This window comes from Capsella rubella, unplaced genomic scaffold (assembly GCF_000375325.1).
Source record: "Capsella rubella cultivar Monte Gargano unplaced genomic scaffold, Caprub1_0 scaffold_5, whole genome shotgun sequence".
Classification (NCBI taxonomy): domain Eukaryota; kingdom Viridiplantae; phylum Streptophyta; class Magnoliopsida; order Brassicales; family Brassicaceae; genus Capsella; species Capsella rubella.
Window position 1 is genome coordinate 13,299,576 of NW_006238919.1, and position 27,435 is coordinate 13,327,010.

At 37.3% G+C, this 27,435-nt stretch overlaps 7 protein-coding genes across 9 annotated transcripts; 1 reads left to right on the plus strand and 6 right to left on the minus strand.

Moving 5' to 3' along the window:
- Positions 1 to 38: 38 nt before the first annotated feature.
- LOC17885209 (probable pre-mRNA-splicing factor ATP-dependent RNA helicase DEAH2) lies at positions 39 to 3,377 on the minus strand. 2 transcript variants are annotated; one of them, XM_023783452.1, is made up of 7 exons: positions 3,012 to 3,372; positions 2,674 to 2,876; positions 1,508 to 2,592; positions 1,015 to 1,140; positions 681 to 919; positions 472 to 590; positions 39 to 373 (listed from the first exon to the last, which is right to left on the minus strand). In XM_023783452.1, the coding sequence occupies exons 1-7, from the start codon at positions 3,288 to 3,290 to the stop codon at positions 247 to 249; spliced, it is 2,178 nt and encodes a 725-aa protein (XP_023639220.1). In that variant the 5' UTR covers positions 3,291 to 3,372; the 3' UTR covers positions 39 to 246. The 2 variants fall into 2 exon arrangements, with proteins under 2 accessions (XP_023639220.1, XP_023639221.1); XM_023783453.1 differs by lacking the exons at positions 39 to 373; positions 472 to 590; positions 681 to 919; positions 1,015 to 1,140 and adding an exon at positions 1,147 to 1,252 and having other exon boundaries at positions 3,012 to 3,377.
- Positions 3,378 to 3,873: 496 nt separating this feature from the next.
- On the minus strand, positions 3,874 to 6,962 carry LOC17885212 (RNA-binding protein 25). Of its 2 annotated transcripts, XM_006290960.2 has the most exons (6): positions 6,877 to 6,962; positions 6,203 to 6,511; positions 5,637 to 6,102; positions 5,033 to 5,334; positions 4,397 to 4,777; positions 3,874 to 4,233 (listed from the first exon to the last, which is right to left on the minus strand). In XM_006290960.2, the coding sequence occupies exons 2-5, from the start codon at positions 6,509 to 6,511 to the stop codon at positions 4,421 to 4,423; spliced, it is 1,434 nt and encodes a 477-aa protein (XP_006291022.1). In that variant the 5' UTR covers positions 6,877 to 6,962; the 3' UTR covers positions 3,874 to 4,233; positions 4,397 to 4,420. The 2 variants fall into 2 exon arrangements, with proteins under 2 accessions (XP_006291022.1, XP_023639063.1); XM_023783295.1 differs by lacking the exons at positions 3,874 to 4,233; positions 4,397 to 4,777 and adding an exon at positions 4,784 to 4,884.
- Positions 6,963 to 10,066: 3,104 nt separating this feature from the next.
- On the minus strand, positions 10,067 to 11,228 carry LOC17886369 (probable WRKY transcription factor 68). The gene is made up of 3 exons (XM_006292903.1): positions 10,930 to 11,228; positions 10,626 to 10,772; positions 10,067 to 10,499 (listed from the first exon to the last, which is right to left on the minus strand). The coding sequence occupies exons 1-3, from the start codon at positions 11,226 to 11,228 to the stop codon at positions 10,067 to 10,069; spliced, it is 879 nt and encodes a 292-aa protein (XP_006292965.1).
- Positions 11,229 to 12,334: 1,106 nt separating this feature from the next.
- On the minus strand, positions 12,335 to 13,763 carry LOC17885058 (putative F-box protein At1g71320). Its single transcript, XM_023783206.1, is given in 5 exon segments — positions 12,335 to 12,582; positions 12,585 to 12,871; positions 12,927 to 13,005; positions 13,371 to 13,686; positions 13,749 to 13,763. Coding segments are annotated over 5 exon segments (945 nt in total).
- Positions 13,764 to 13,966: 203 nt separating this feature from the next.
- Positions 13,967 to 21,869, minus strand: LOC17886974 (nodal modulator 3). Its single transcript, XM_006292651.2, has 27 exons — positions 21,665 to 21,869; positions 21,306 to 21,371; positions 21,122 to 21,208; positions 20,965 to 21,021; positions 20,791 to 20,855; positions 20,498 to 20,673; positions 20,262 to 20,323; positions 19,994 to 20,077; positions 19,653 to 19,812; positions 19,405 to 19,520; positions 19,178 to 19,306; positions 18,794 to 18,865; positions 18,582 to 18,677; positions 18,427 to 18,504; positions 18,042 to 18,170; positions 17,770 to 17,940; positions 17,445 to 17,648; positions 17,230 to 17,343; positions 16,909 to 17,144; positions 16,652 to 16,697; positions 16,324 to 16,572; positions 15,917 to 16,147; positions 15,640 to 15,731; positions 14,967 to 15,195; positions 14,524 to 14,880; positions 14,356 to 14,429; positions 13,967 to 14,272 (listed from the first exon to the last, which is right to left on the minus strand). The coding sequence occupies exons 1-27, from the start codon at positions 21,773 to 21,775 to the stop codon at positions 14,167 to 14,169; spliced, it is 3,597 nt and encodes a 1,198-aa protein (XP_006292713.1). The 5' UTR covers positions 21,776 to 21,869; the 3' UTR covers positions 13,967 to 14,166.
- Positions 21,870 to 22,062: 193 nt separating this feature from the next.
- Positions 22,063 to 25,096, plus strand: LOC17884831. The gene is made up of 8 exons (XM_006291306.2): positions 22,063 to 22,378; positions 22,608 to 22,675; positions 23,164 to 23,230; positions 23,331 to 23,485; positions 23,601 to 23,671; positions 24,001 to 24,069; positions 24,244 to 24,344; positions 24,587 to 25,096. Exons 1-8 carry the CDS (start codon positions 22,124 to 22,126, stop codon positions 24,884 to 24,886), a joined length of 1,086 nt encoding a protein of 361 aa, XP_006291368.1. The 5' UTR covers positions 22,063 to 22,123; the 3' UTR covers positions 24,887 to 25,096.
- A 407-nt stretch (positions 25,097 to 25,503) lies between these two features.
- Positions 25,504 to 26,624, minus strand: LOC17887017 (putative F-box protein At1g71320). Its single transcript, XM_006292644.1, has 2 exons — positions 26,276 to 26,624; positions 25,504 to 26,105 (listed from the first exon to the last, which is right to left on the minus strand). Exons 1-2 carry the CDS (start codon positions 26,622 to 26,624, stop codon positions 25,504 to 25,506), a joined length of 951 nt encoding a protein of 316 aa, XP_006292706.1.
- Positions 26,625 to 27,435: the final 811 nt, after the last annotated feature.

The following is a 27,435-nucleotide window of genomic DNA, read 5'->3' on the forward strand; positions in this document are numbered from 1 at the left end:
TAAGAAATCATAAGATCAGATAATCATAAGAGAGAGACTAGGCAATGGAAATCTTTATAGCACTTAAAAAGAACAACATTTTGAGATAATGCAAAATTACTGTTTCAACTCAACACCTACAGAAACAATATTTCGCTAGACTCTTTCGGTCAACAAGTAATTTATAATTATAACAGAGGCTTCTTATGGATTGGTTCTCTTGTCCAAGTAGAATTAGACGTTGACATACGAGGATATGATTCTCCTTCACTTCCGGCTCTTGCTCTCTTCCTTCTCCCTTTCTCTCTTCTTATAAAGCTTCTCGAGGACACGTTTCGCTTCGCAGTTGGGAAAGTTGGAAAGATCATAGTAATGAGAAGCAACATCTACTAGCCTGTGAATCCACATGGGAGAAAGAAGAATTTTTCAGAAACAAAAACTCCCACAAGATATTAACTTTAGAACACAAGAACAGGAAATGTAAGAACCTACCATTCACCGCGAATATCTGTCACAGTTCTGATGAAATTCCGGCTAGTCAAAACATATTCGTTGTAGATTACCCACTCAGGTTTGTGATCCAAGCAATTTGATGGATGCAGATGAACCACCTGCCAACCAAGAATTTCACCATGAGATTAACACAAGAGAAAAATGTTTAAATGGAAACAACAATATAAGCTGATTTTGTTTTGACATACTTGATTGTCTTTGACTGTCAAGTAATGGCCAGTGCGTTCTAAGTGAGCCACTTGCATGAAATAACCGGCAAGCATGGCCTTCCTTATATTAATGTAGTAGTCGCGGCTGTTAAAATCAGTGCTGCACATCTTCAGGTTGAACCTTGACATTATCCGGACTAGCTGCTGTCTAACATTGTCTGCAGATTTCATTGCTCTATTGTTGATGAAGTTTTCATAGCACCAATTGGGATCTTCATCTGTAAGAATTTACATTGATCAAGTTAGTTATGGTAATTTTAATTGTCTAACGTAGCTATAAACAAAAGAGGAAGACAAAGGGATAATCACTTACTATTTTGCTTAAAAGCATGGTAGACATTCAACAATGTGAGGTGATCTCCATCAATGTGTCCAAACCTAGCTTTAGCTTCATCTGCTGCTTTTTGAGCCTCTCTAGGCCGAATAAAGCAATTCGGTACTAGAGAAAGAATTGGTATTTATAACAGAAGAGGTCCATGGAAGAGGTCAGCAGATGCATAGAGGCGATGAGACTGATACCATTTGCTTCATGAGAGAGAATAACTGAGAAACTGCAACTACTATCTGCATCAGCACTTACTTAGGATACCCCTAACCATGGGTATGCAGAACCCAGACTAGAGACTGCTGATGATAACCTAACTCTAATACTTATTTCTAAATGTGATAATCACACATATGAGTTCTAATGCACATTAGACTAGTTGCAGAATGGAAATTGGGAGCAATTTTAACCCTACCCTTAACTACATACCTAACCACAACTAGCAAGATTATTATAAAAAAAACCGGAAGTAAGAGCGTACCTGAAAGCATGGCTGAAACAGAGAGAATCTCGTTTGAGCAGTTGAATTCAGGACTGACTATGAGCATCTTTGCCATCTGTGGATCCAAGGGGAACTCACTCATTATCTCACCTGTCTTTGTCAAGTTACCTTCATCATCCAGTGCTCCCAAGTAATTCAAAACTTCTAAGGCTCGCATCAGCGTTTCAGGAGCAGGGGGATCCATAAAATCGAAGTGCACCAGGTCATCGATACCCAGTTTTTTCAAGGTCAGAACAGTGTTTGCAAGGTTTGATCTTAATATTTCAGGATAGGTCTGCGGCTGCAAGTCATTATTGAAACTCTTCTCTGTATAAAGCCTGAAGCATTTTCCAGGCCTTGTTCTACCAGCACGACCAGATCTCTGGTGAGCACTTGCCTTAGAAATCGGGGACACCAACAATGACTCAACACGGATTCGTGGGTTGTAGACTTTTTGCTTAGCAAAACCAGGGTCAATGACATAGACAATCCCATCTATAGTTAGGGAAGTCTCAGCAATGTTAGTGGAGACAACAATCTTTCTCCCAGGAGGACCACCTTCAGTTACCGGCTCTGGAGCAGGATCAAATATCTTCTGCTGCATCGCAGGTGGAAGAGTAGAATACAGTGGCACGACTTTAACAGGTCCCACCTGATCCCCAAGATTACCAACCTCTTTATTGATTTTGCGGCAGGCATCTTCAATCTCCTCCTCCCCAGTTAAGAAAACAAGAATATCACCAGGTGGCTCACACATGTGGATCTGAACAACAGTTCTAATAGCAGCCTCAAGATAGTCCCTCTCAGGCTCCTGAGTGTAAAAGATCTCAACTGGATGAAGCCTACCCGGAACTTTCATCAGAGGAGCACCGCTAAAATATTCCTGAAACTTTTCAGCTTCTAGAGTAGCACTCATCACAACTAACTTAAGATCAGGTCTATTTTTCAACACTTCCTTGAGAAGACCAAAGAGCACATCTGTGGCTAGAGTTCTTTCGTGGGCCTCATCGAGAATGATCACTTTGTATCTCTCTAGGAGCGGGTCCGCCATTGCTTCTCTCAGGAGCATACCATCAGTCAAGTACCTAGTCATACATGATTAGATACAAGTCGGCAAGTACATGTATTATAAAGATGCGAAGCTAAAAGAGGGAACTAATGCTTACTTAAGCACGGTTCTGGGGCTACTGCAGTCCTCAAAACGAATGCTGTAACCAACTTCTTCCCCTATAGTAACATCCATCTCTTCAGCAACACGACGAGACACAGACATGGCTGCAACTCTACGAGGCTGTGTGCATCCAACCAACCACTTCCTACGCTTATCCGAAGTTTCAGCGTCCACAGCATCTATAACGAACTGTGGGATCTGTACAAAGAAACAAAATTTACAATTAGCTCTTCATTCTATAGACACTAAACATCATAACTCCAATTAAATCATTCATAATAAGTCTATATATCAAATTCAAAGTATGAGAAGAAGAAAAGATGAAAACTTTACCTGGGTAGTTTTACCACTACCGGTCTCACCGACAAGAATAAGGGTCTGATGGCTGTTCAAAGTTTTGAGAAACTCCTCTTTTTGCAGCCAGACAGGAAGAGTCCTCCGTTTCTCCAAAATATCATAATACCTCTGTGAATAAGGCTTCCCGTTCCATTTATTGACGAGACTGTTGATTCCGACGTCGGGAAGACCATTGATTTTGCCGTGCTTCGGTGGAGCCGACGGATCGTCCATAACGTCGAACAAACTAACTTTCCTCTTTCTCTCTGTACCCATCTCCTCCACGAGAGCACAAACAGAAGAAGGAATGAATGGAAAAATTTATGAAAACTAGGGTTCGGCAGCGCGTGATTTAGGAGGGGAGAGAGAGAGGCGGCTTAGGTTTTATTATAATTTTCAATTTCACCCCACAACTTAACAAAGCATCTTATATAGCCCCCTCAAATATTACGAATGCGGAGCCCAAGTGTTCGTTATGTAGGCTAATAATAGGCATGTGATAAGTTTTAAATTATCAGGCCCAGTCCATTAGCTACCGAGCCTACCAGCCGAGTGAGTGACAAGATCAACCCATCATACGGGGCACCGCATTAAAGCTATACTGTGAAATTATGAAACAAACTTATCCGAACCAAGCTCGCTCTGTATCTGTAAATGGCAAGTGCAAAAGTTGCAACCTTTGTAGAGGAAAACGAAGTGTCAAAGTCAAAACTTAACTTATGCCTTTCTCAAGACATTTTGGATTCACGAGGGATTAATGTCACCACATTAGGGCAACTTTGTAATAGAGTTGTATCTCATCAACCATTCCGATGTGAGCGCTTGGAAAGACAATGGCCAGACCATAAACATTTTGACAGAAGCAAAAGAGATATTCGCAATTAATCAGATCTTAAAGAAAATAACCTGTCTACAGGATGAAGTATGAGTACAATGAAATGGTTTATCACTACTCTTAAAGCAGGAAATCTTTTAGAATGTAAAAACACAAACCAAAGGAGAAACAGATTGCTGGCAATTACAGGTCTTCTTTTGCACGGACGAGGACAGTTTCAACATTGCCACATATTAGACTGGCTCACCAACAAGGAACAACCCTTTGCTTGCGCATTGTCTCCAAGTTACATTATGTGTGCAACATAATAAGAATTCGGATTACCTACCAGAGATTTGGAGGTGAGATCTGGACTCGTTTGTCGTAACCCATATTCAGCAGACCCTGAAATTTTCAAATAACTTTTTAGGCCAAAAAGTAGAGAGAGACAAAGATAGACTCTTCGAGAATCCACAATCTACACTGTGATCTGCTACTCAATCAAAACCATCAACTCCAAGAACAGCACATTACTAACTTTCGTCCTCATATGAGAGAAACAACTTACCATACACCATCTGGTTACGATGGTCTAATAACGATTGTAGGCTTTTCCATAGTCCTCACGTCTCTGGCGTTGAAACCCAGTACTATAATTGTTTTCTTGATGCCTTGAGGAATAGTTTTTTACATGGTTTGGATATCTGCCCTGGGAATCCATTGGCACATTGTTTCCACCATAGGGAGGATGATTGGCAGAGTACCCATCATCGAACTCGGTATAAGGAAACTGTCTATAGTTACCATAACTCAGACCAGAAATTTGCTGCCGTGCTTGCTGTTGACGTCTTTGAGCATCCAATTGAAGGAACTCATCCCATTGTTTAGCATTCATACCCCTTAGCCCAGCCAGTTTCTTCATGTAACTCTCTCTCAGTTCCCGGATTGTCTATAAACTCGCACAAATTGATGTCAGAAGCTGAACTTCTTCAACAGTAATTGCATTTCATTAGGAGACTGGGGACTAAGTTACATTTGGAGAGATCCGCTGCCATCCTATACTATGAGCAACTAAAATGTAAAAAGCATGAAACTTTCATAGTTGAAACTCCTAGGAATTGCAATTTCTGAGGTGATAGAATTCAATCCATCCTATACTCGTTTTGAATCTAAGAGGAACACATTCGGTCACTGGATCTCTTACCTCACGATGCTTGATGTTCTCCTCATCTTCTTCCTTATCCCGTTTCTTTTCAAGCTCCATTGCATCCCTCGTATATTCCAATTCTAGTTCCTCTAACGTCTGTGGGAAAGGAGGGCGTTCAAACTGTTGACTCACCTGAATGTCGCTGGAGCCACCCATTCTCTCTTGATCCCATCTTTCAGACCTATAACCACTCACCTCAGGCTTTTGCCTGTCATACGGTTTATCCCATCCACTATAACGTGGTCTCCCAGGAGATTTTGAATGTGTGGAACGACTCCGAGCTCTGTCACTACCATAAGCTTCATAAAATGAATAATAATGTTAACTGCATGACCACGAGACTAAGTGAAAGGTTACAGCTACAGTAAGACACATGATTCCAACTTCAATCAGAGAAGATCAAACAAAAAAGTGTAGTAAATAATTTATTTACTTCAGTACTGTACAAAATGCTTGAACATAAGGACTTACCTTTTGGCTGCAAAATAAAGATAAGAAAAGGACATTATCGGCCAAAAACAAGCCGGAAAATCAACTTCCTTAAAGACAAGACTATAAGAGACAATAACCAGGTTTCTAAGGTATCCTATCCTGTCCCTACCTTGTGGTGATCCTCGGTAAACATTTCGCTGATTCTCACGAACACGATTTTCTTCACGCACACGATTATCCACAAACTTATCTTGCCTTCCAGAGCGCTCTGAGAAACTTGATGAACCATGTGATGGCGGGTGCTGTACTTGAGGTTCAGAGTTTCGAGCACGCGGTGGACCAACAGATGTTCGCCTAGGTGACCTGGATCTGCTCCTGTGAGGAGCAGAAGAGCTTTTCATCTCACCATCCTCCTTAACCTTGTGAACAGCATCAACACCTTTCCTCAAGATTAATCTGTCTTTGCCACTGACAATTATGAACTTGTCATCCATTTTAATCTTGCAGCCGGTCTCCCTTTCAATACCTTCCATAACTTTCTCCGTAAACAAAACTCTCACATTCTTGTCCCTAGCCGGTACCCTTTCAAAGAATTCTTGAGACTTCCTGTTGGCACCAAGTGTTGATGGACATCCCTAAAATATGGAACAAAGATGAATGATGCAACATTCAGAAAGACACACAGATGATGTAAAAACTAGAAAGGAGTTAGCTAGAAGAAAATTGAAGGATCACCTGAGTGAAATGACCAGACTCCCCACATATCTTACAGATCATTTCTTCTTCTTTCCTCTTCTTCCAATTCCTCTCAGTAGCTTTCGATTTAGCCTCCCAAACCTTAGCTTCTCGGCTAGTGAAATCAGTTGGCACAGAATTGGGGTCAGGTTGTTGACCTTCTTCATCACATCTTTCTTCAGACCGTTGTTTAATAGGTTTGTCTTTGTCTTGGATAGTGTTGGTGACAGTAGTCACAGGACCAGTATACTCCTTGTAGATTTCACTAAAGTCATCATCAAGCTCTGGGTCCGATCTAGTGCTTTCCATCTGAAAGCAAACACAAGTTTCAGTGACCAGAAAGAGACTATGATTCAATCAAGGGTTCATTCATCCACAAAAGTATCAATCAATCTGAAGACTCTTATCACTAAAAATTATAAGAAGAAGAAAGACTAGACGCCACATTTTCCATAAGACAAATAACCTAATTACGAGAAATTCTTCATCACGCAATACGATTAAACCGAAAAATTTGCCATCTTTCATAGAGATAAACAAAAATTGTGTGAGAATTCGAATAACCCTGTTACCCGATTGTCACAAATGTAACATATAGCTCAATGCGACCAAAGAGCGTCGGAGAAAGAGAAGAAAAAGAGTATAACCTAGAATATAGAAATCTATAATCCTACCTTGCGAGGTTCGAATCAATGGCGACCCAATTTCTCGAAAACGAGAAGAAGATGCTGGACGAGACAAATTTGCTATTAGGGTTCGATGCTTGTAGGAACTGAAATTGACAGCTTCCAAAAATTAGTGTTTTATTTTTCCTTTAGAACCTTTCATTTCTGTAAATAACATATATACCCTCATTTATACGACGTCGGTTCAAGTTTTCACGATTTGTTCATAACGTCGTCGTTTCAGAACGAGTTATATAAGTATACGTTGTTCATGCTTGCTCTGACATGTCAATGTTTTGTTCTTATAATTAACAACATAAAACCGTATTAAATATAGATCCCTTGAATAAGGAGAAACATAAGGGAAACGACTGTTTTTTTGTGTCAATTGATCTCGTCCTTCACCGATTCGTCAATAATTTTGGTTAGAGTTTCTTTTTGGAATTAATGTTTCTCTATCAACCCCTTGGACTCTTGGAGCAATGATAACACACATATAAATTTCTTCATTGCAAGCTTTCAAATTAAATGTTTCATGAAGGATATATATGCTTTATTTAATTATAGTTCAAATTAAGGAAAACAACTTTTAATGTATCCATACATTTGCATCGCATGTCTCCCTATGCATGACCATCGTTATTCGACCCGTAAAAGATTGCTTCCTATATCCATAATTAAGAAACATAAATTAAAATACTAATAATCAAGAACGAGCATAACCAAAACCGATACAACGTTGGGTGAATGAGGTTGCTTACCAACTGATTAAACGCTTGGTCATCCAAATCTCTTTGTTCATATTCTTGCAGTTTCTTGGAAAGCAAGCTAACCAAATTCTCACCACTTGCTTTTTCACAAACCCGTTTAAGCTCTTTATCTTGATGGCATATAGATCTCATGCATCTCCTGATTTCCCCGCTGTGGAAAGCGACAGTCGCACGTCCCATATTGACCGGTTTAGGCAGCAGCTGCATCGACGCTATTATTCTAACAGCTTCTGTTCGTTCTTGCCTGAGTTTTCTTGCCCCAACAAAGAATTTTTATCTATGGATAAGTTTGGTTAGTGCGATAGCTACCTGAGTTCCGAGTTTCATCGCATCTCCATCGATGATGAGTAGCCTTCGACGACACTCTTCGAACCAATGGCATGTTGGATCATTTGATGAACTAGGGTTCGCTTGATAACAGATCATCCATTTTCGATCTCTGAAAGCGATAAGGAATATTCACCGACCATCCATATAGCGAAACCCATGTTCTCCTTGTAATTAATGATCGTATAATGGATATTACAATTGAAAGCTGCTATGATGTTTTCCATCACACTCACTCTTAGCTCTGGATCAGACTTTGTTTCTTTCAAAGCCAACTCCGAGTAGTTTTCCTTGAAAATTGTGTTGAAGATTTCACTGGTCTTCTCCGTGTTGGGTCCGAAACATAAGCAACCAGTAATTTCGTAAATCTCCGATGGAGTACAGAGACAATGGCGAATACAGTATGCCATTTTCCTTTTGAGTATGACGACAAGAGTCAATTTTTGTTTATTTCAACTTTTTTTTACAATCGTTCTTTCTGTCTCTTATATATATAATATATATGCTAACAGTAGAAGAAGAAGAAGAAAGCACTACGAGAAAATATGATGTAACTATGTAAGAAAGATAATGACCAACAAAATAGGAATATATATGAGAAAGTAGTGTAATAATGAATTTAAAAACTAAAGAAATTAAGTACTCCTAGCTATAAGAAGAAGGGAAGTAGGAAAAAATCTGTGTATACTAAAAATACAATACAATATATAGCTAAGAAATCTAATATAGTTTAAATTCCCCAAAATTGCTATTTATGTATCAAATTGCATAAAATATAACTAAATTTTATATAACTAAATTTTGTTTCAAAATTATTAATTACTATATATTACATTTTATTGATAACAATATATAGAAGATATGTAGAGATTTGATAAGTACTTGTCTTTTCTAGGTTTTTCAAACCATCGTCTGTCTCTACTTGGAGCAAATTAATTAAAGACCATGTGACACGATCGGCGAGATCAAATTTGGAACAGAAGGTGATGAAACCAAACATTTCTATATATAGAAAATGGTCATATAGTGTGGTCTTAATAAGGGTTTGACTCAATTCAAACATACTGTGCTTCCAAACAGCTTGAAGACGGAACGAATCTCATATTTTAACAAACATGTATATAAAGAGTGTCATATATAGTCTACACTACACGTACGTTATTGTCCATTTCTTAAAAGTAAAAAAACATTAATTAGAGGTTAGGTTAGAATTTGAATTTGTTTTAATTTGCTCCTTTATTTATTTATTTTTATTTTTTTTGGATTTTAGAAGAAACGACCACGAGAATAAAATAAAAACCAAAAAGAAAACGTTAAAGTTTAAAATAGCAAATTGGACTTTCAACGCAGTAGCTAGGGAGGGGTAGTCATGAAATGATACACAAGTTGTGTGGTAAATAATTATTTTTCCCTGTGTTAGATAATATATACTGATCCGTCGAATTTCCTGTTTGATCAATGAATATGTAACATAAGTTTTGTCTTTTCCACATCAATATTCCCTTTGAACCATCTAATTATGTTTCTCTGTTCAAAAGTCAGTTCTATAATCAGAACTTAATCGCTGAAATTAAGAAAAGCATCATCAACCCCGGAATTACCGCTCTCTGTTAAAAGACCAATCAATCAATCTTACCTATATATATATATATATCGTCTTTAAACTATATAGAGAAAACAAAACCTAACTGAACCCCAGCTAATATAGCATTATTGCTCTCAGAATCATGTACATTGTTCGCGGTCGGATATGGGTTTGATGATCCATATACTAGAGTGACTAGTAAGCTATCGATCAGTAAGACACACACACAATGTGAAAATAATTAGGTATTTAAATGTGGTACGTACGGTTCAGTATAGTGTAATAATCTTTTAATTAATCAATGTTTTGATCCTTGTATCAATCGGGTACTCTTTATGTTAAAGTAATAAAATATCTATTAAATAAGTTCGATTTCTCGCATTTGATACAAATAAAACCCCTAATACTCATCATGATCAAGTACGTATGACAGCTACATGGTTTGTTTTTACAATATAATTAGAAAAATTAAACCGAGCTAGCTAGCTAGATACTTCATGCATGAATCGATTAACTATTAATCTTCCTTAATGATACGAGAGGAAACAACATCTTGAAGAAGACCATCATCGTTGACTGAACCAGCTCCATCCAGCAGATCCCGAGTTCGACTCTTCTTCACTACATGATCATCATGGTCATCATCATGGTCATCATGATCATGAGATCCTTTTTCTTGCCTGATAACGTATTCAGCTCCAAAAGAAGACTGGCCTTGTTGTTGATGGCTGTTGTAATCTACAAGCTGAGGAGGGAGTGTAGGGAGGGCAAGATGGGATCTAGAAGCTGAGCCATTGAATCCAAGGCGGTCTCCTTTGGGTATGTAGAGTACTGGACGAGGATGAGTATGTTGGCCTTCGTAAGTGGTGATTACACTGCTTGGATCACTGAATGATCTCTCCACTCTCTTCTTCACATCACAACAAGTTGTTGTGCAACGGTAATAATTCCTTGCAAAGGGGAAGAAAAACAACCCATCAAAATATGTAAATATCTAGCTAGCTCATATAATATAATGTATCAGAAAGAAGACACAGAGTAAAGGAAATGAATGAATGAAGCTTAATATATATTACCTTGGAAAAGGACTGTTTCTGACAGGTTTTTGACCGTATTTTCTCCACTTGTAACCATCATCTAGATTAAGAACCTCACTCTTCGTGATGAATGACACTTTTTGCACCTTCACTTTCGTCTGCTTTATACTCTTTGTTATTTTAAACCTATATCCAAATTAATTAAGTTCAGCAAGAGCATCATATATAATAATATTTTCTCTGGTTCTTAATCTATGTGAAACCAAATTAAAGTCGTCTATATATGTGAAAAAGAAATAAACTTTAAGAAAAAGGAAAACGAAAACAAAACGCTGAAACTCACCTCTTATATGTCTTATGTTGCTCTTCTTCTCCATCTTCTTCTTCTTCTTCTTCCTCCTCGTCGTTCTCACTCTTCTTTTCATGATCTCCATTCACAGCTTCGCTCGAGGACGAGTGAGGTGTAGTCGTGGGAAAGTGCATAAGCGGCGTATGGGTGAGGGCATTACGATGAACACCAAGTAAATCCATGAACCGTACCGGATACCTCTCCGCCGATAGATCGTTAAAATCAGAGAAGAGTGGATAAACCCTTGTTTGCCCTAAATCGTAAAACGGCACCCCAGCACCAACATTCTCCATAACCAAATCCCTTCAAGTAACCGAAACGAATTAAACAGAAGAGAGCGAGAGAGAGAGATTTTTAGGGTAAGAGATGAGAGAGTGCAAGGAGTGGTGAACACATGGGATTGTTGCTAAATAAAAGTACCTGGTGACCGGCTAGTGTAGGTGGACGGACAGCTAGTCTTATAAAAACAGTCGCAATATATATAATATGCGTGTGGTTTGCACAAGACAGTATGTAATACGCGCATTCGTTTGTTTTATATGCGACCGGTTCAGCAGTTAACCGCAAGTTTCTCACAAACGAGAATTATTATGCATTCGGATATCCTCAGCATTAATTGGGTCATGTGCACACCAAAAGATACAAAAAGATGCCCAGTCCTTATACTTGGGGATCTGTTGCTTTGTGTGATCAAGAACACTAATATAAATAAAAATTATAGTATTTTGTCATTTTTTTTTTTCTTTTTTGAGGGCTTACCATATATTTTGTGGGATACACTATTACTATTTTATTTAATTGCTTCAAGACATTGTAAAGGGGATTTGAAAAAAAAGGGGATTTGAAAAAAAAATACTATTTTTATACTTTTTTTGCAAAAACACTTTCTCTTGTTGTCCATTTTCAATAATATCATGTTCTATATACAAAGTAACTAAATTCTAAGTAAAAACTCCAAATACTAAACCCTATTCCTTCAAAAATAAATCCTGAATGTAAAATACAAAACCCAAACCTGAAAAAAAAATATTCTTAAATTTCATTTAACATATTGTAATTGTGTTAAAGAAAGCAACAAATTAAAGTATTTGCAAAAGGATATCTACGAAGGTGCATTACTAGGGGATAATTCAAATTAACTCTTGAGGTTTTTTTCTTCCTCTTTTTGTGTAGTGTAGTCTATGGTTAAGGTTATCTACGAAGGTGCATTACCATGGACGTAGAAAAAAAAGTCTATATATTTTTTAATGCGGAAATAATATAGAGGATATACAATTTAGAGGTTATATATGTACCTAGAGAAAATGACAATATTGATGACCTAGCTCTTAATAAAATACAATAAGAATACATAATATTAAAGCATTTTTTAAAATCACACAATTCCAATAAATCAAAATTATAACAAACTTGACGGAGAAATCATAGTCGGGGAATACCAAATCGCCGTTTTTAGACTATCAAACGACACTTGATCTTGGCCCTTTTCAATCATTCGAAAGTAAGCAGCTCTTAGACCAAGCATCCAACATTTTGCATCTAATCTACTGATATTCAAAATATTAAAAGAAAATAATTTCTCCCAATTTTGAGTAGAATATTCTTCTCGTTGTAAACTCCAAACGTCTAACTCAGAACATTGTATGTGTAGCACAAACGTTCATTTAGGCTCCACATTTGTACACCACGAGAGTAACGGATGTAACATTTTGGTAATGATACCCATCGAAACTGTTCAGTGTGCAGATCAATAGCTAATAGATGTGAAGGCAACTCTGAAAATGTTTTATATTCGAAAGTAAAATAATATAATGTCAACCAAAAAAGTGACCCGTTTGCGTAAACTGGTGTTTGTTCATTGCAAACTTTGTAGTCCTCTAAATCGTACCAGCCGGCGTCTCTTTGCTCGCCATCATCAAAAGATATAACTTTGACACTGAAACGGTTAATTAAAATATCCAATTCCATGAAGATGGCTTTTTATCGAGTACATCGAAATCATCTTGTATGATTTTGTAGTAATGTCTTTTCCAAATCCAACGGAAAGTGGCATTAGGGCCAATAGTTTAACTTCAAAATGAACAAAAATATATATAGACGTTAGAAGATATAAGAAATGCATGGTCAAATATGTAAACTTATTTATCATTGGAAGTATTACGTACAAAACTTCGTCAATTGATCTTTTATTCAGAAAAAAAAAAATTGGTCAATTTACTTAATAATTAATTATTCCCGTGTTGATGCAATAACGTCAATAATAAAGCCACGATTACACTACGATGATGCATGGTACATATATATAACTTTGTCGTGCATCGTATTCTACATATATGCAGATATTATATAGTGATTATCACATCCAAAACTATAATCAGTTAAAACTATAGTCAGTTTAAAACTATAGTCAGTTAATAACAAAAAGAAGGACGTACAATTTTCAAAGAACGTTGTATATCCTTGAAAAAGTGTCCGATCCTTTGTAATCGTTGGACTATTTACACCAGAACGGAAACCATAATTATGTATAGGCCACTGCAATAATTCTGGAGAGAGTGTTCGATGCACTCCCGTTGTTGGATTGATTAAGCAAATGTACCTAAAACCATATATCCCAATTAAGACCAATCCGTCGCAGGATCCTAAGATTTGGGTGGTTTCGCCTTGACATTCGTTGATTAGATTATCAGGAAAAGTGACAGAACTCGAAGAAGAAAGACTTGTTTGTCCGTTGTTGTCTTGTCGTGATCTCTAGAAAAAGTCTTCAAAAGCAAAGTTGTCGAGTCAGAATCTGATGACAGTTGGTGATGAACAACAAGAAGTTTCATGTTCGGGGTTTGTAATCCCAATCCAACGAGACGTTTGTGAGAATCTGATGACAGTTGGTGATGAACAACAAGAAGTTACTTATAACTTATGCTAATTTTTCAAGTCTCGTTTGTTCTAAGTTATGAAGATCGGAGATCGTACAATATGTTTCAAGTGATCAGTAATGTTTCAAACAGAGTGGAAATAGTAATAGAGAAAAAGATTCTAGCACAAATCAAATTTATAAAGGAATGAAATGGAAAAATTAACTGTTGAGCAAAATGTTTCTCTAAAATTTAAAATGGATTAGAGGAGGAGTTTGTGAGTTCTGCAAGTTTCGAATAAATTCACTCTACCGACATAATATATAACAAAACAAAAACAAAAAAGAAGGAAAAAACCGAAGAGATTGAATAATATTCTTCAGAACGTCTTCTTTCTAGCAACAGCTTTTCGAGGTTCTCTCTTGGCAGATGCAGTGAACCCGGGAGACGAAATCCCAACCGTGGCTTGGTATATGTCTTTCAACCTTGTTATCATACGAGCATGTGGATTACTAATTATGAACATGTTTCATATTACATTATGTTACAATTTGGTTATTATTATTACCTGGGGATGCTGAGGAACAGAGCGATTGTCGAAACGCCAATAACCAGTGGCAATATAGCTGCAGGTGTCACTTCCTGAAACATATACAAATCAAACCACAATTAGAAAACTAGTACCAAAACTCGTTCTATTGAAAATGTGGAAAGACTCTTTCAGTTATCTATTTACCTGACTCTGATGATCTGCCACGATACTGTACCGAAGTGGACCGATATGGATTTGGGTATTTGTCTCGAAATCAACTTCAATAATCTCTGATTCCACTTTGTGGGAGATTAGAGGACGACTGGACTTAAGCTGCACAAGGTGTTTACCTCTGGGTAAGCCTTTTACTTGGAAGAAGTTGGACAGTGGTAGTGGAAAGACATTCTCTATTTTAGATTCATCAATGGCTGATCTGATCTCCACTAGCAGATTCGAGTTTAGTTCTTCTTTTTGTTTTCCTTCAACATGGCATGTTAATATGGTCGTTTCTGGTTGTTCAAATACCAAAAAGTCGAGCCCATTGATATCCTCATACCCAATCTATAATAAGAAAATTGTCAGGTAAATCCTGTTGTTGATATTGGGGATGATGAGAATCAATATTACTTGGAGAAACAGAAACAAACCTGAAGAGAAACCGACTCTGGAGATGCACGTTCAATTTTGTTGTTGCCTGAACCAATTTTCTTCGACACTTTAATTACATATGTTGCATCTGGATGTAACCCTCTCAGTCGATAATTTCCATTATTATCGCTCGTAGTCTCCTCATAGTATCCTTTGGAATCAGAGCGAGCTTCAATCGCAACACCTTCTTGTGGCTGGCCAGATAGGAGAGCAACTCTACCAATTGCACTGCAAAGGAATTGACAAGGTATATTGTTACAGAAATGAAGAAGGTTAGATAGAATGTAGTCTAAACCTACAAATATAGGTAAGGGTTCAACTAGCAAGACGATGGTTCAGCAAAATGACTGTTTAAGACCAAAATCTAAACCTCCAAAATCAGAATGTGCTGATAGTAAAGATCAATGAGATCTCAATTGAAACTTAAAAGTGACAGATATTACTTGGTCATTATGAATTGGTACAACCGTACAAGTTTCAAAGAAAGTGTTTTTTTTTTTTTTTTTGCAGAGAAGTGAGCCCTGGTGCAATCATACTTAAAGAAATGAGCCTAAAAAGTTTTACGAGCCCGGAAACAATTTATTCCAGTCTAATCAAGGCATTAGCTTCTTTTGACGTACGTTAAAATCAGGAACTAATAGTGGGAAATGATAATTTAGAATAAGATCAAACCTGTAAGCAACACGAGTAGCCTCAAATACAGCTTCACTGGACTCCCCAGAACCCAGCTCTATTGCCATTGTTGACGGTTTGAAAGAATATTCCTGAGGAGATGATATATACTCAGAAAGTTCATACTTTGTTTATTTTGGGTAACTTTTTACGTTATGAGCGAGCTATTAAAGAATGCTCCCAATGAATGCTGTTGTTTTCTATTTTAGATCATAGCCAGTCATAGCATTTTAAAACATTTCTTTGCTAGGAATGCAGGGGCGTATGAGTTAATTACCTTAAGAAGGGGACGCAAGTAGAAATTTCCAGGGAATAAGCTATCAAATACAAAGTGTCCACCAGCGCCAGATATAGAATTGTTTCTGTAACCATGATCGCCACTTAATGATAACAACAACGGAGGAATTAATGTCTCGGCATTGTCCTTTGAGTATACGCGCACAGAGATTTGACCAAGCTTTTGGCACGAGAAGGAATATGGTCCTAGCCTTTTAATATGGTAGCCAGGCTGCACGTGTAAGCCAAGATCAGGAACACATTGGTTCAGAACAAATGAATACAAGTGAGATTTACAGCGTAACCAGATGGATGAGATCTAACCTAAGGTTAGAAAAATGAGGCAAAACATCATCTCGAGGTCCATTTACATGGGCATGAAAAATTATCAGTATAATATACACCTACCTTTGAAGCCTCTGTGGCATATGTTATATCATCATACAAGGGCCCGGCAACAAATGAACCATCTGCTGACGTGCTTGTTTCAATAGCTACTTCACCTTTCTTAAGTGAAGAAATCAGGCTGTCTTTTGCAGCGGAAACCTTAATATGAACACCAGGAAGAGGAGGAGAAACCGATCCTTGTATGTAAAGACCAGGCCGGCCAGTAAATGGAGAAACTGAAGCTTGGCATCCGTCATTTGACACTACAGCCTATTAGATCAAATATAAATTAAGCTTGATGTTCCCATTATATAATCTTTACTGGCAAGCAGTACTAGTTAATACTTACATGAAACGTTTTAGGATAAAACAACATCTTCTTCTCCACATTAACCCTGAAACAGAATACAGCTGAAGTAACTTGAAAATAATAATGGCTTCAACAATATTGGAGAAAAATTCAAGCACCCAAGCAGTCTTTTGGTTGTTGGACTTTAAAACAAAAATTTCTCTTCTATGAACTATGATGCATTCCTGAGACATTTGACTCCAAATATTTGAAGTCTAGTTCACAATTCCCCTGAAATCATAATTAGTAAATCATACCTAGAATCTCGAGGAACAAAGCTAATCTTTTCACCAAGATTGGCCCAGCTTTGGTACTCATAAACGTCACCCCCATCAGATGCAAGTTTGGCAGCAATACTGTTGATGACCTGTCCGTCCTTGTCTTGAATATCAACAATGAAATCCTCTGGCAATTCAGACTCAATTTCGGTTGAACTAGACTCCACATTTATCAGACCTTTGAGGAGGTACTTCTCTGCTTTCAGAAGAATAGGCTACATAGAGAAAAGCATGTAAATGCTAAATGAAGGAGAAGCCAAAGAATATTAAAACAAAAGAGAAAACATTACAAACTAAAACCTTTGGATTTGAGACATCTATCTTTATTAAATTGCTCCCAAAGGACATGCATGAGTCAGAAAGCTGAAGCTCATGTCCTCCAGGTGACTTAACGCATATTTTCTGTGAACCTTTCTGTAATTAACACAAATGAAGAAGATAATTAGTTTTGACAGAGTTTAAATATAGCACCCTATATAGCCAAAACTCAAGGAGAATTCACAGGAAAAGAATACCTTGATTTTCAAACTAGTAGGTGATCCATTAGGATGAACAATTTTAGCATCCACCTCATGGGAGGAGATAATATTAACCCAGTAACCTTTCTGGACAAATTCAATCCCTTTGATATCCTCAGTTCCAACATTCACATCAATCGAGCTATGGTCCCAGCACCAACTGTCTTCATTAGATGTGGCTTCCGGTGAAATGCTTGTAACCTAAATTTATAAACAAGACAAGCAATTAGTAAATGTATTTGGCTAGTAATGTCATTTTTTCCATCTCTCTTACAGAAGTAAAGAGGAGAAAAAAATGTTGAGAAGAAACCATGCAGCCCACCTCAACTCTGTATTTTCCAGGCAATATGTCTGAAAATAAAAATTGACTGCTCTCCTCGGTTAAAACAACTGTCTTCTTTTCACGATCACCAGCTACTCCGACAAGCGCCACTGAGACAGACGGACCACATTTCTCCTTGCAAGTAACAGAACCATGCACAGTGACTCGGGACTGCATCAACATCCAAAAGAAATTAGAAGAAAGAAAATCATCCTGAAAACGTAGAAGTCTATTGTTCGTCCAAGAGAGTGGAGTTGTTGAGAGCGAATCACCTGAGAAAATTCTATGTTCAACAATGGACTTTTGACACCAACATCCACATAAGCTGGCAAAAATAGAAGCTCAGAAGCACCCTTTGGTGTAGCAGCCAAAGCAGACAGCCTATACTCGCCTGGTGGAACCTGGAATATATATGATAACAAAAAAGTGAATAAATAAAAGAGAAGTTATAACGTGAGAAACATAGAACTCATTCATAAACAGAAAAGGAACGAGGTCACCACATAAGCCACAAACAACTCTCCATTTATAAACAGAAAAGAGACGAAGTCACCACATACGCCAGAAACAACTCTCCAAAGAATTAAGGGAGTTAACTTCATAAAACTAACTTTTGTCTAGTGGATTTAGTAGAGATACATATCTGCATCAACAAACCTCAAAACAGAAAGTTCCGGTGTCATCTGTTTGCTTCATTTGTGGTTTGACATTTGTGGGTCCATGAGTCAAAGCTACCTACACTTAAAATATTAAAACGTTAAACACGAGAGATAAGTAACAACAGAGAAACATAAATATGTACAGGAGTTTACCTTTGCTTTGTGACGAGAACCAAACATTCGCACCACACCACAGATATCATAGGATACAGCAGTTATATCTGGAAGTGAAGCCATGTTTGGTAAAACCTAAACAAACAAGTTTAAGTAATTTATTTTAGTTTGTTCAACTTCTACTGAGTAAGGTGAAGCCATATCTGGAGAAATTAATATAGCGCGCAAGAAAAAATAAGTTAGACTTATACCATGAACTTCTTCAGTTTGTCGAACTTGTAATGCTCCTTGACTGCATCTATTGTATATTTGTTTGACGTAACCTAAGGAGTAGAACCAAAATTACATTACATTCCCTGCTGTTAATACTATTGAACACAACAGCCATAAATGAGATTGACGGGGTGGTGGAAAGAGAGCCAAATCGCAAATATTTGAAATATATAAAGGTACATTTGCTTTGCTTGTAATAAACTTCAGAAATCTAGCCATATCCTTTACTCTAGATTCTAGAAGCCTCGAAACGTTTACCAAAAATTAAACCAGGAGAACTTGAGTGACAAACAATTTAGCAAGCTTATTATCCGAAAAAGGTATACCATATATAAACTTTAAAATTGTGCATCAAATTATACCCGGTCAAGCTTGTAATAACCTTCCTTGTCCGTGACAGATCTTAGACTACCATCTACCATGATTTTAACGCCCTCAACTCCCATTGAATTACCGTCGACTACACGGCCCCCAATGGAGAATCCTGTTACCTAAAGGAGAAATCGGTTCAATGTTTAGTGGAAAAACATGTACGCAGAGTCCAATAGAAATATAGAGCGGTGTAAAACATTGCTTTGTTCTATCTGACCTGAAATTTTTTGGGAACAGTGACATGTTGATGCTCTACAGAAACAGGCATCACAGGAGGCGAAACATCGAAAACCGTGTTCTCACCCTTATAATGTGGCACCAGTTCGTATTTTCCTGAGGAAGAAAAATCAAAGTGACCAAAATATAGTTCATTTAACTCGTGTTGTACAATACAGAATTCATAAGGCTAAAGCTTAAAATAAAATAAATGCCCAGTGAAGTGGTTGTGGATAATCAAAGATTTACCACAAGGGATGGACTTGAAACTGAAAATTCCTTCCGCATCGGTTACAGCATGGCAGAGAGGCTTCCTTTCTCCAGCAGCGTCACCAAATCCTTGAGGACAATCTACCATGGAAACATCATCTGAATGCAAATATATATGAACACCCAGGATTGGATTTCCCTACAAATGGAAACAAATATTTTTATCCAACACAAAAAAATTAAGTATAATCTACGACTGCATGATGCGCAAGAACAGGAACCAAACCAATGATACACCAATCCCTATTTCAAATAGATCATCATTAAAATGTTACTGATGAAAGCAGTGAGTAGCAGGATTTGAAAATTAAAGGGATTACCTGAGCAACAACAGACCCCTTGAGATCATAACCAAGGACAAAGAATATGTCATCCACCATGCCATTTGCAAATCCAAGTTCCACCTACAGGTTAACAGAGAATTTCTACTATTATCATGCAGAATTAAACTTATTGTGATTGAATTTTGATACAATATAAGAGAAAATAGTAGGGAAAGACATGTGTACTCTGCAAAAAGGTTTGATCAGGAGAAATTTAACCAGAAAAATTCAATAAAGATAAAAAGCAAAACCAAAGATCTAAGACCTCTGTAGAACCGCGGACTTCAACTTGCAGATCTGGATGGGATGCACGGATATTGTATTTTCCTGCAACCAATCAAAAAGACTAGTCATTTGGTTATAACAAGACACCTGGAAACTAGGCACTTGACATTTGATTTTACTATATGGGAAAATTCCTACTACATACGTGCTAGGCCAGAATAACATAGTGATAGATCAATAAAAAAAGAGACACTGATATGAAAGCTTACTCCTTACCTGGAATAATATTCTTGAATAAGTAGCTCCCATCTGACGATGTGAGAACAGAAGCGATGGGATCTTCTGATCCATCAGAAGACAACAATTTAACATTGACATCAGCTGGGCCTCCATTCTTAATCATACAACTCTCCCCACCAACAGCTCCCAGGACTTTACCGGATAATGTAAAACTGCAATATAAAAAAGAGTAAAACATGACACATTTAACGGAAGAAAGATGACCAAACCACCAATAAAAAAAAAAGAAAAAAAAAAAAAAGACAACAAACACAAAGACTAAATCGAACCCCGTGAAGTGGAAGTTAATGTCCTCGTTGTTGTTGCAACTAGATTCGTCGACGACAACCGCGACCTGCCACATCGAATACAATGTAAATAGCTAGCTAGAATCCCTGAGTTTTGCCTGGAAAGATTCTTGATACATAGTCCTCAGAAAAAAAAAACATGGAGAACAGATTAACCTTATCTGGATTCCATGACCATCCCTCAGGTCCGTTTATCTTGAGAATGAATGAGCCCTACAAGAAGAAAGCATAGAAATCACTTGCAGCAGAAATGCAACACCGATTCACCAAAAGACAGGCCCAGAAGAAAGAAAGATAAAGGTTCGATGAATACCTTGTCATATACTGGGATGAAATAGTAACCATTTGGGGCACACTGTGTACTGTCTTTTACCAATCCATCTACTGTTTGAAGCTCAACCTTGTAATTTGAACGAGGAAAAAAAAAGAAGAAGCAATCTTTGAAACCTCACCCGGAAAAAGAAAGAAAGAAAACAGTCAACAAAGTAATTTCTTACCGTGATATGAGAAAAATCCAGTTTCCCATCAGCTCCATTCCGAGACCTGACCAAAGACGAACTCGCCTGCACGTTTAGTAATTTTAGCAGCGTTAATTAATAAATCCAGATCCGATCGTACTCCCCACTACCGTAACCCATGATAATTTCCCAAGATCAAAAAACATACCCCGAAATGCAAAATCTCAGATAGAAGTGCGTAAACGTACTAAGCAGGCTCAGCTCAGCTAAACTAAATCGACTACTTTAGAAGCAAACATCCTTAATATACCAATACCACAAACTATCTAGTAATGGATCAGGAATCAATAAGCAACGATTGATAAAACGAATCCGGAAAGGAAATAAAAGAGATAAACCTCGACAAAACCACCGCAGCCTTTTATAGAATCCGCGGAAACAGCGTAGACAGTCGAAATCGCTACGAGGAAGAGGATCAGAGACTGGCAAATCTTCTTCGTAGCCGCCATATGTGAAGCTCCGGTGGAGGAGCTAAAAATGGTTGAACTTAGGAAAAGAAGAGTGTTGTTTGTTCGTCAATGGAGCACGGATCCAAAATATCGGACCGATGACTCCCGATCTGTATATCTCCGTTGGTTTTTATTAACAACGAGGTTCTCTCTATTGGACTCGCGAGGGTTTAATGGGCTTTTTATAAGGCCCATTAAAAACTTAGTAATACTGTATTTTGGATTAAAAAAAAAATATATAATCTGGTTTTAATGACAGCTGTCGAGATTTGCTTACCGTTTGAAGAGTCAGTCAAGTACTGGCCAGTCAACTACTAATCGCTGAAGTGAAATAATCGGAAAATCACAATGATTCAGCTCGTGGTTGTAGCGTGGCTCTTGATCTTCGCGGCGGAGACGGTCTCGTCGCACCAGGAATCCGGCGAATGGAGTTGTGAATCGGACTCGGATATCCAGGTCATATCCGATTTCAGACCGGGGATTATCACTCTCGATGGTCACAACGATGACTGGAAGGACATTGACGGCTCCGAGTTCTCGCTCCGGCCTGCACTTGATCCAGACGCCGATCACGAGTATGACGCCGGAAAGATGACAGTCAAGGTAATGTGTTGATTTGAATGGGGTTTGCATTATTAACTTTATTGGTTTTGCGACATTACTTGTAGATTTGATGAAATTTCTGATTTGCCAAGATCCATTCGGTGAGTTTCACCATAGGATTAGTGATGCAGAACTCTCATTGCGGCATTTTGATTCGATTGATAAATCTGGATTTTGAATTCGGTTCGGGTTCGTCCTTGACATTTGATTGATGGATCTCTTTTTCTAGGCACTACATGATGGTCGAGATGTCTACTTTATGCTGGAAATTGATGGAAATTACGCGTATGATAAAGGGTAAGTGTGCATTTTTATAATATGGTTATCCGAGTCGCAGTTCTTAAATGCACAATCCCTTTCTAGACCTCTGCGAGATCCTAAAACTGGTGATCAGTACCATACATTATTTACATCTGTAGTAACCCTACTCAAGTGCCAAGTTAGTATATGTCACTGCGTCTAACCTTTCAGAATATTTGTCCTGCGATGAAAAAAGTGATCCAGTGCAAGTTTGTGTTTGATGCAACTCATTTCTATCTATGTTTTGGTTGATACTTATGAATTATTCACCTGGTGATGTCTTTTTTTTTTTTTGTGTAAATATAATATCTGGTTAGACCCTGGGATTCGTAAAACTTAGAATGCAGATATTCGTTGTCAGGCTCTGGCATGTCAAAATACATTTATGTACTGCTCTGATATTAAAATGATCCTTGATTTATACTTAACTTCAAATTTCAAGTCTTATCACCATTGTAGTGAACTGCTTGCTTCTTTACATCCAGTGAAAACAAGAAGTGTCCTTCAGTGGCTCTAATGTTCCAAATTGGTGATCAAGCAACTTATCACAATGTAAGTTTCTTAGGTCGCTAGAGTATTTTCTTCATATTTATCTTTTGACATCCATGAAATTTTATACGAAACAACTGATGTCAACCTTCTGCTCCACAAGATGGGTGGTTGTAAAGAAGGGACAGACTCTTGTACCAGCAAGGCTTGCAAAGGCTTCGAGGTTGATATTATGCATTTCTCCATTGGAAATGCTATTCCAGGACGGCTTTACGGTGGTAATCCATTAGACAACGGAGAAGGAAATGGAGGTGACAGGTGATTTGTTCTGTCTCTCTCATACTTTGATATGGTGCTGTACCAATTTAGTGGATTATCTGTACCTCTGCTTATCATGTTCCTTGAATGTCTTTGTGCTTTTTCATATGAACAGATTTGGTCATCTGGTTGACATTTATGCGTGGAATCCACATTGTCGATACCTTGATGGTCTTGGACCCTCAGGTACTTTTTTGGATCAGAGGGCGTTAAATCTTAAACTCAAAAGCCTTTACTGGCATAGAAATTCCCTATGAAAATCTTATGGAATAACCAGTTTCAACTTTCAACCTAAGAACCGAAATTACCTTTTTCTTTTGCTTTAGTTCATAGAAGCTTAGTAATTTAACCCAGGTGTTGTGGGTTCCTATTCCTCTAATGTATATTTTCAAGTATAAGTCGTCCTTAAATTATAAATCATTGGTATTCTGGTAGGATGCCAGCGCTACTCGAGAGTAATCTCTTTCTCGTGTGCAAATTACAAATATGTGATCCCATGGATATTCTTTTGGCAGGAAATGATTCTAGCGCACAGAACGATTGGCATGGAGCGTGGTGGCACAGCAGCTTCACTAGTCAGTCAGGTCAGTCTTACATATCTGCATAATCAGTTCCATGAGTTCCCAAAACATAGATTTTATCATGCGTTTAACTGGATTACTGGAAAAATAGGTCATATAGAGGTAAAGATTGGTGTTTATAGAAAGCTCTTAGCCTTAGCATCTCATCTGGTTACTTATCTTTGAATTTTTCAACAGGTTATGTAGATGAAGACAGCCCTTACACGTCAGATGGCCAGAAAGGAACTTACTATTTTGAGTTCTCAAGGCCTTTAAGGACTATGGACCGTCTCCAACAGGTCAGTAAATCGTCTACTTGGATCACCCACGTTCGGTTACAACTTGCTCTTCCCTAAAGTACAGCATAACCTCCAAGCTTTCTTATCTCTGTAAATCACTATTTACTCTTAAACCGGTCCTTATGTGTCAAACACATGTAGAAACAACAAAACTATCCAGTAGAACTGTACATGGTCTTTATGATTTATGTATAAAGAACATCGTCTTATGAAGAAGCTAAGCTAGAGTGGTATATCTACAGGATGTTCAGTTCACTCTTGGCTCGCCAGCCAAAATGTCGGTTGCATTCTGGTACCCAATGGACAGTAAACCGTGGCACGGCTCAGGACACTACACGATCAACTGTGATTGGATACCGCTAGATATCTCCTCGGGATCTTCTTTGGGTCTCACCGCTTCAACTGTAAAGGGCTCTAGTGATGGAACCAGCATTTCAGCCATTGTGATTTCCTTGATTTCTCTTGTTGTTTCGGGTTTTATTGCGTATCGGTTATCTAGCCCTAGGAACGTTCCATTCACACCCATGGAGAACAATTTATAGGAGATGTAGGTTTACACGGTGTAGTCCCACTGATGTCACATTGCTGATTTGGTTTTGGTTCCACGTTGAAAAAGTCCTCTTTTTGGCTTATTGTGAAATGGGTGAATTTGTGTTGATTTGGGTGAAAAGAAAGAGGTACACTCATCGAAGCAGAGTACAGCTACAAATTATTTCAAAAATTTATACTAATTGAATTATCGGTTATGAACACTTTCAAACGTCCGAATACAATAATGCATGGTTGTTTAGAAGTAAGACATATCGATTTTGGCCATTAAGGAGATTTATAAACCAGAAACACGTTCATTAACTGAAAAAAGAAACAAAGAAACTTGTTTTGAGCTTATGTTAAAGCATTGATTACGAAACTATACCGGAGCTGCGGAGCAACCAAGTTCTCTGTAAGATATATCGGTTTTGGCCATTAATGAGACTAACAAGTGAAGAAACATAAACCAGTAACACATTCATTATTCATTAACCAAGAAGATGATAAAGTGTAAAAACCAAACTTGGCCATTTAGACTCCAAGAAGAGACCCCAAAAGCAGCAACACAATATTCAATCATTAATTGAAGAAATGAAATAACATATGAGAGCATATTGAGCATATGAAACTAGACCGAAGAAGCCAAGTCCTCCATACACAATGCAGTTCTACATTGATCTACAGGGACTTGCTCTAAAAAGTTTTTAGATGGTTTTTGACCTATAGGCCTATAATAACAAGCAGCAAGACCAAGTTTCCAAAAGTTTGCATCTAAATCATTCATACTCAAAATAGTAACTGAAAGAATCTTTTCCCACTTCATCACATTGGGACCTTCTTGCTGCAAACCCCATACGTCCACATCCGGATATTGTAACACATTAGATAGACATAAACGATCTTTTAGACTCCATAAGTACACACCACTTGACCAACTTGGCGGCAACACCTCAGAAAACATTTCTGTGTGAAGATCCAAGGCCGCAATCTTTTGCTTGCGTAAATTCAGCCAATAAAGCGATCCATTTGCAAAGATGGATGCTTTATCGACGTTAAGCTCATTGTAATGAATAGGGAAACTGATGCAGCTTTGTTCGCCATCTTTGAGGTTAAAGACTTCAGTCTTGACACGAGTATTGCCACCGATATAGTCGTAGACACGCATCAAAACTATTTTGTATGATCCTGTAACGATGTCTCTCCCAAATCCCACATTAATTGGTAGCATACCTAAAAATTAATAAAGACAAACAAATTTATTTAGATATAGATTATCTTTGTTTTTTTTAATGTTTGGAATTTTAGTATATGTTTTTGTTCATATGGCTATATATGCAAAAGGAATTTGATTACGAATACAAAAAACAATTACTAATTACAAATAAAAGAGTGTCTTCTACCTGGTAGGCATGAACACTTTCGCAAGAACTCACGAGAAAGTACTCTGAGTTTTCTTGTCGTGGGGTTTAATATATAAATGTTCTCAGATTGGTAGATGCAGACTAGACCGTCGCAGTAACCCGTAATCTGACCAATATTATTGGAATGGTATTCACTATACGGATATGGTGAAAAGTCGTAAGAACAAATAAAGATTTTGCTGTGGTCTTCGTGACCATCTGTCGAAATGGTCTCCAAAAAAGTGTTTCTTGAACAGCCATCACTAGATAGCTCCGACCTAATAACAAGGAGTTTCGGACTTGGGTTGCGGACAAGACGTTTCTTGGCGAGATAGCTCGATTCGATCATCGCTTTCCATTGTTTCGACACAGCTTTGAACCTACAGAGGGATTTCACTGGGATATGCTCGAGAATCTTGTCTTCTACTATATCATTTGGCACAGCTTGGCTAGCTTTTGGATTAGTTATGTCTTCTTTATTCATTGTATTATTTGCATTGTATCTCTTTTAAGTATCTATATATATATAAAGTTAGCTTTTTCTCTCTTCTCACGATGCCACCTAATCATCCACCTAAGCCACATTTTTGTTTAAACATTAAAATAAATTTAAAACATTCATTTACTGCATATTTATGTTACTTATTTAATTAATAGAAAGTTTATATAAATAAAAATAAATTATGTAAAAAAATGAAATGTTAAAATAAGAAAAACAATACTTTAATTTTTTATTAGTGGTAATAATATAATTCAACTTTCATTTTAAATTGATCATAATTTAATATTTTAAATATGTTATTGAGTTTTAAAATGGAAATAAAATTTAAATTTATAGTAGACTAAAACAACATTTATGTAATTGTATATATAAAGTTTAAAGAGGAAAAATAAAATGAAAGTGAAATATTAGTTTATAACATGATCAAAAAGAAAAAAAATGATATTTCATAAATTGAATCAAATGTTTTTAATCCAAATTTGAGTATTGAAAGATAATAATTAAAGAGAAAATAATTATAATATTTTTGAAAATCAATTAAAAATACTAATAAAATATCACAATATGAATAAAAAATCAACGAAACAAAATTATAAACTTCCCGCGCGGAGCGCGGGTCAACTGCTAGTATATATATATATGTAAAAAACTTTAGTTA

What these genes read in the sequence shown, in the direction of transcription:
- LOC17885209 (XM_023783452.1), bottom strand. Translation starts at nt 3,290, where the DNA reads ATGGGTACAGAGAGAAAGAGGAAAGTTAGTTTGTTCGACGTTATGGAC. An exon ending in TGACAGTCAAAGACAATCAA is followed by an intron (nt 591 to 680) that starts GTATGTCAAAAC and finishes CTTGGTTGGCAG; the next exon opens with GTGGTTCATCTGCATCCATC. An exon ending in ACAGATATTCGCGGTGAATG is followed by an intron (nt 374 to 471) that starts GTAGGTTCTTAC and finishes GTGGATTCACAG; the next exon opens with GCTAGTAGATGTTGCTTCTC.
- LOC17885212 (XM_006290960.2), bottom strand. Translation starts at nt 6,511, where the DNA reads ATGGAAAGCACTAGATCGGACCCAGAGCTTGATGATGACTTTAGTGAA. An exon ending in AGTCTGGTCATTTCACTCAG is followed by an intron (nt 6,103 to 6,202) that starts GTGATCCTTCAA and finishes TCCATATTTTAG; the next exon opens with GGATGTCCATCAACACTTGG. An exon ending in TTACCGAGGATCACCACAAG is followed by an intron (nt 5,335 to 5,636) that starts GTAGGGACAGGA and finishes CATTTTATGAAG; the next exon opens with CTTATGGTAGTGACAGAGCT.
- LOC17886369 (XM_006292903.1), bottom strand. Translation starts at nt 11,228, where the DNA reads ATGGAGAATGTTGGTGCTGGGGTGCCGTTTTACGATTTAGGGCAAACA. An exon ending in CAACATAAGACATATAAGAG is followed by an intron (nt 10,773 to 10,929) that starts GTGAGTTTCAGC and finishes ATTTGGATATAG; the next exon opens with GTTTAAAATAACAAAGAGTA. An exon ending in AGAAACAGTCCTTTTCCAAG is followed by an intron (nt 10,500 to 10,625) that starts GTAATATATATT and finishes CCCCTTTGCAAG; the next exon opens with GAATTATTACCGTTGCACAA.
- LOC17886974 (XM_006292651.2), bottom strand. Translation starts at nt 21,775, where the DNA reads ATGGCGGCTACGAAGAAGATTTGCCAGTCTCTGATCCTCTTCCTCGTA. An exon ending in CTGTTCCCAAAAAATTTCAG is followed by an intron (nt 19,307 to 19,404) that starts GTCAGATAGAAC and finishes TTTCTCCTTTAG; the next exon opens with GTAACAGGATTCTCCATTGG. An exon ending in TTTGTTCCTCGAGATTCTAG is followed by an intron (nt 16,698 to 16,908) that starts GTATGATTTACT and finishes ATTCTGTTTCAG; the next exon opens with GGTTAATGTGGAGAAGAAGA.
- LOC17884831 (XM_006291306.2), top strand. Translation starts at nt 22,124, where the DNA reads ATGATTCAGCTCGTGGTTGTAGCGTGGCTCTTGATCTTCGCGGCGGAG. An exon ending in GAAGGAAATGGAGGTGACAG is followed by an intron (nt 23,486 to 23,600) that starts GTGATTTGTTCT and finishes TCATATGAACAG; the next exon opens with ATTTGGTCATCTGGTTGACA. An exon ending in CAGCTTCACTAGTCAGTCAG is followed by an intron (nt 24,070 to 24,243) that starts GTCAGTCTTACA and finishes ATTTTTCAACAG; the next exon opens with GTTATGTAGATGAAGACAGC.
- LOC17887017 (XM_006292644.1), bottom strand. Translation starts at nt 26,624, where the DNA reads ATGATCGAATCGAGCTATCTCGCCAAGAAACGTCTTGTCCGCAACCCA. An exon ending in AAAGTGTTCATGCCTACCAG is followed by an intron (nt 26,106 to 26,275) that starts GTAGAAGACACT and finishes ATTAATTTTTAG; the next exon opens with GTATGCTACCAATTAATGTG.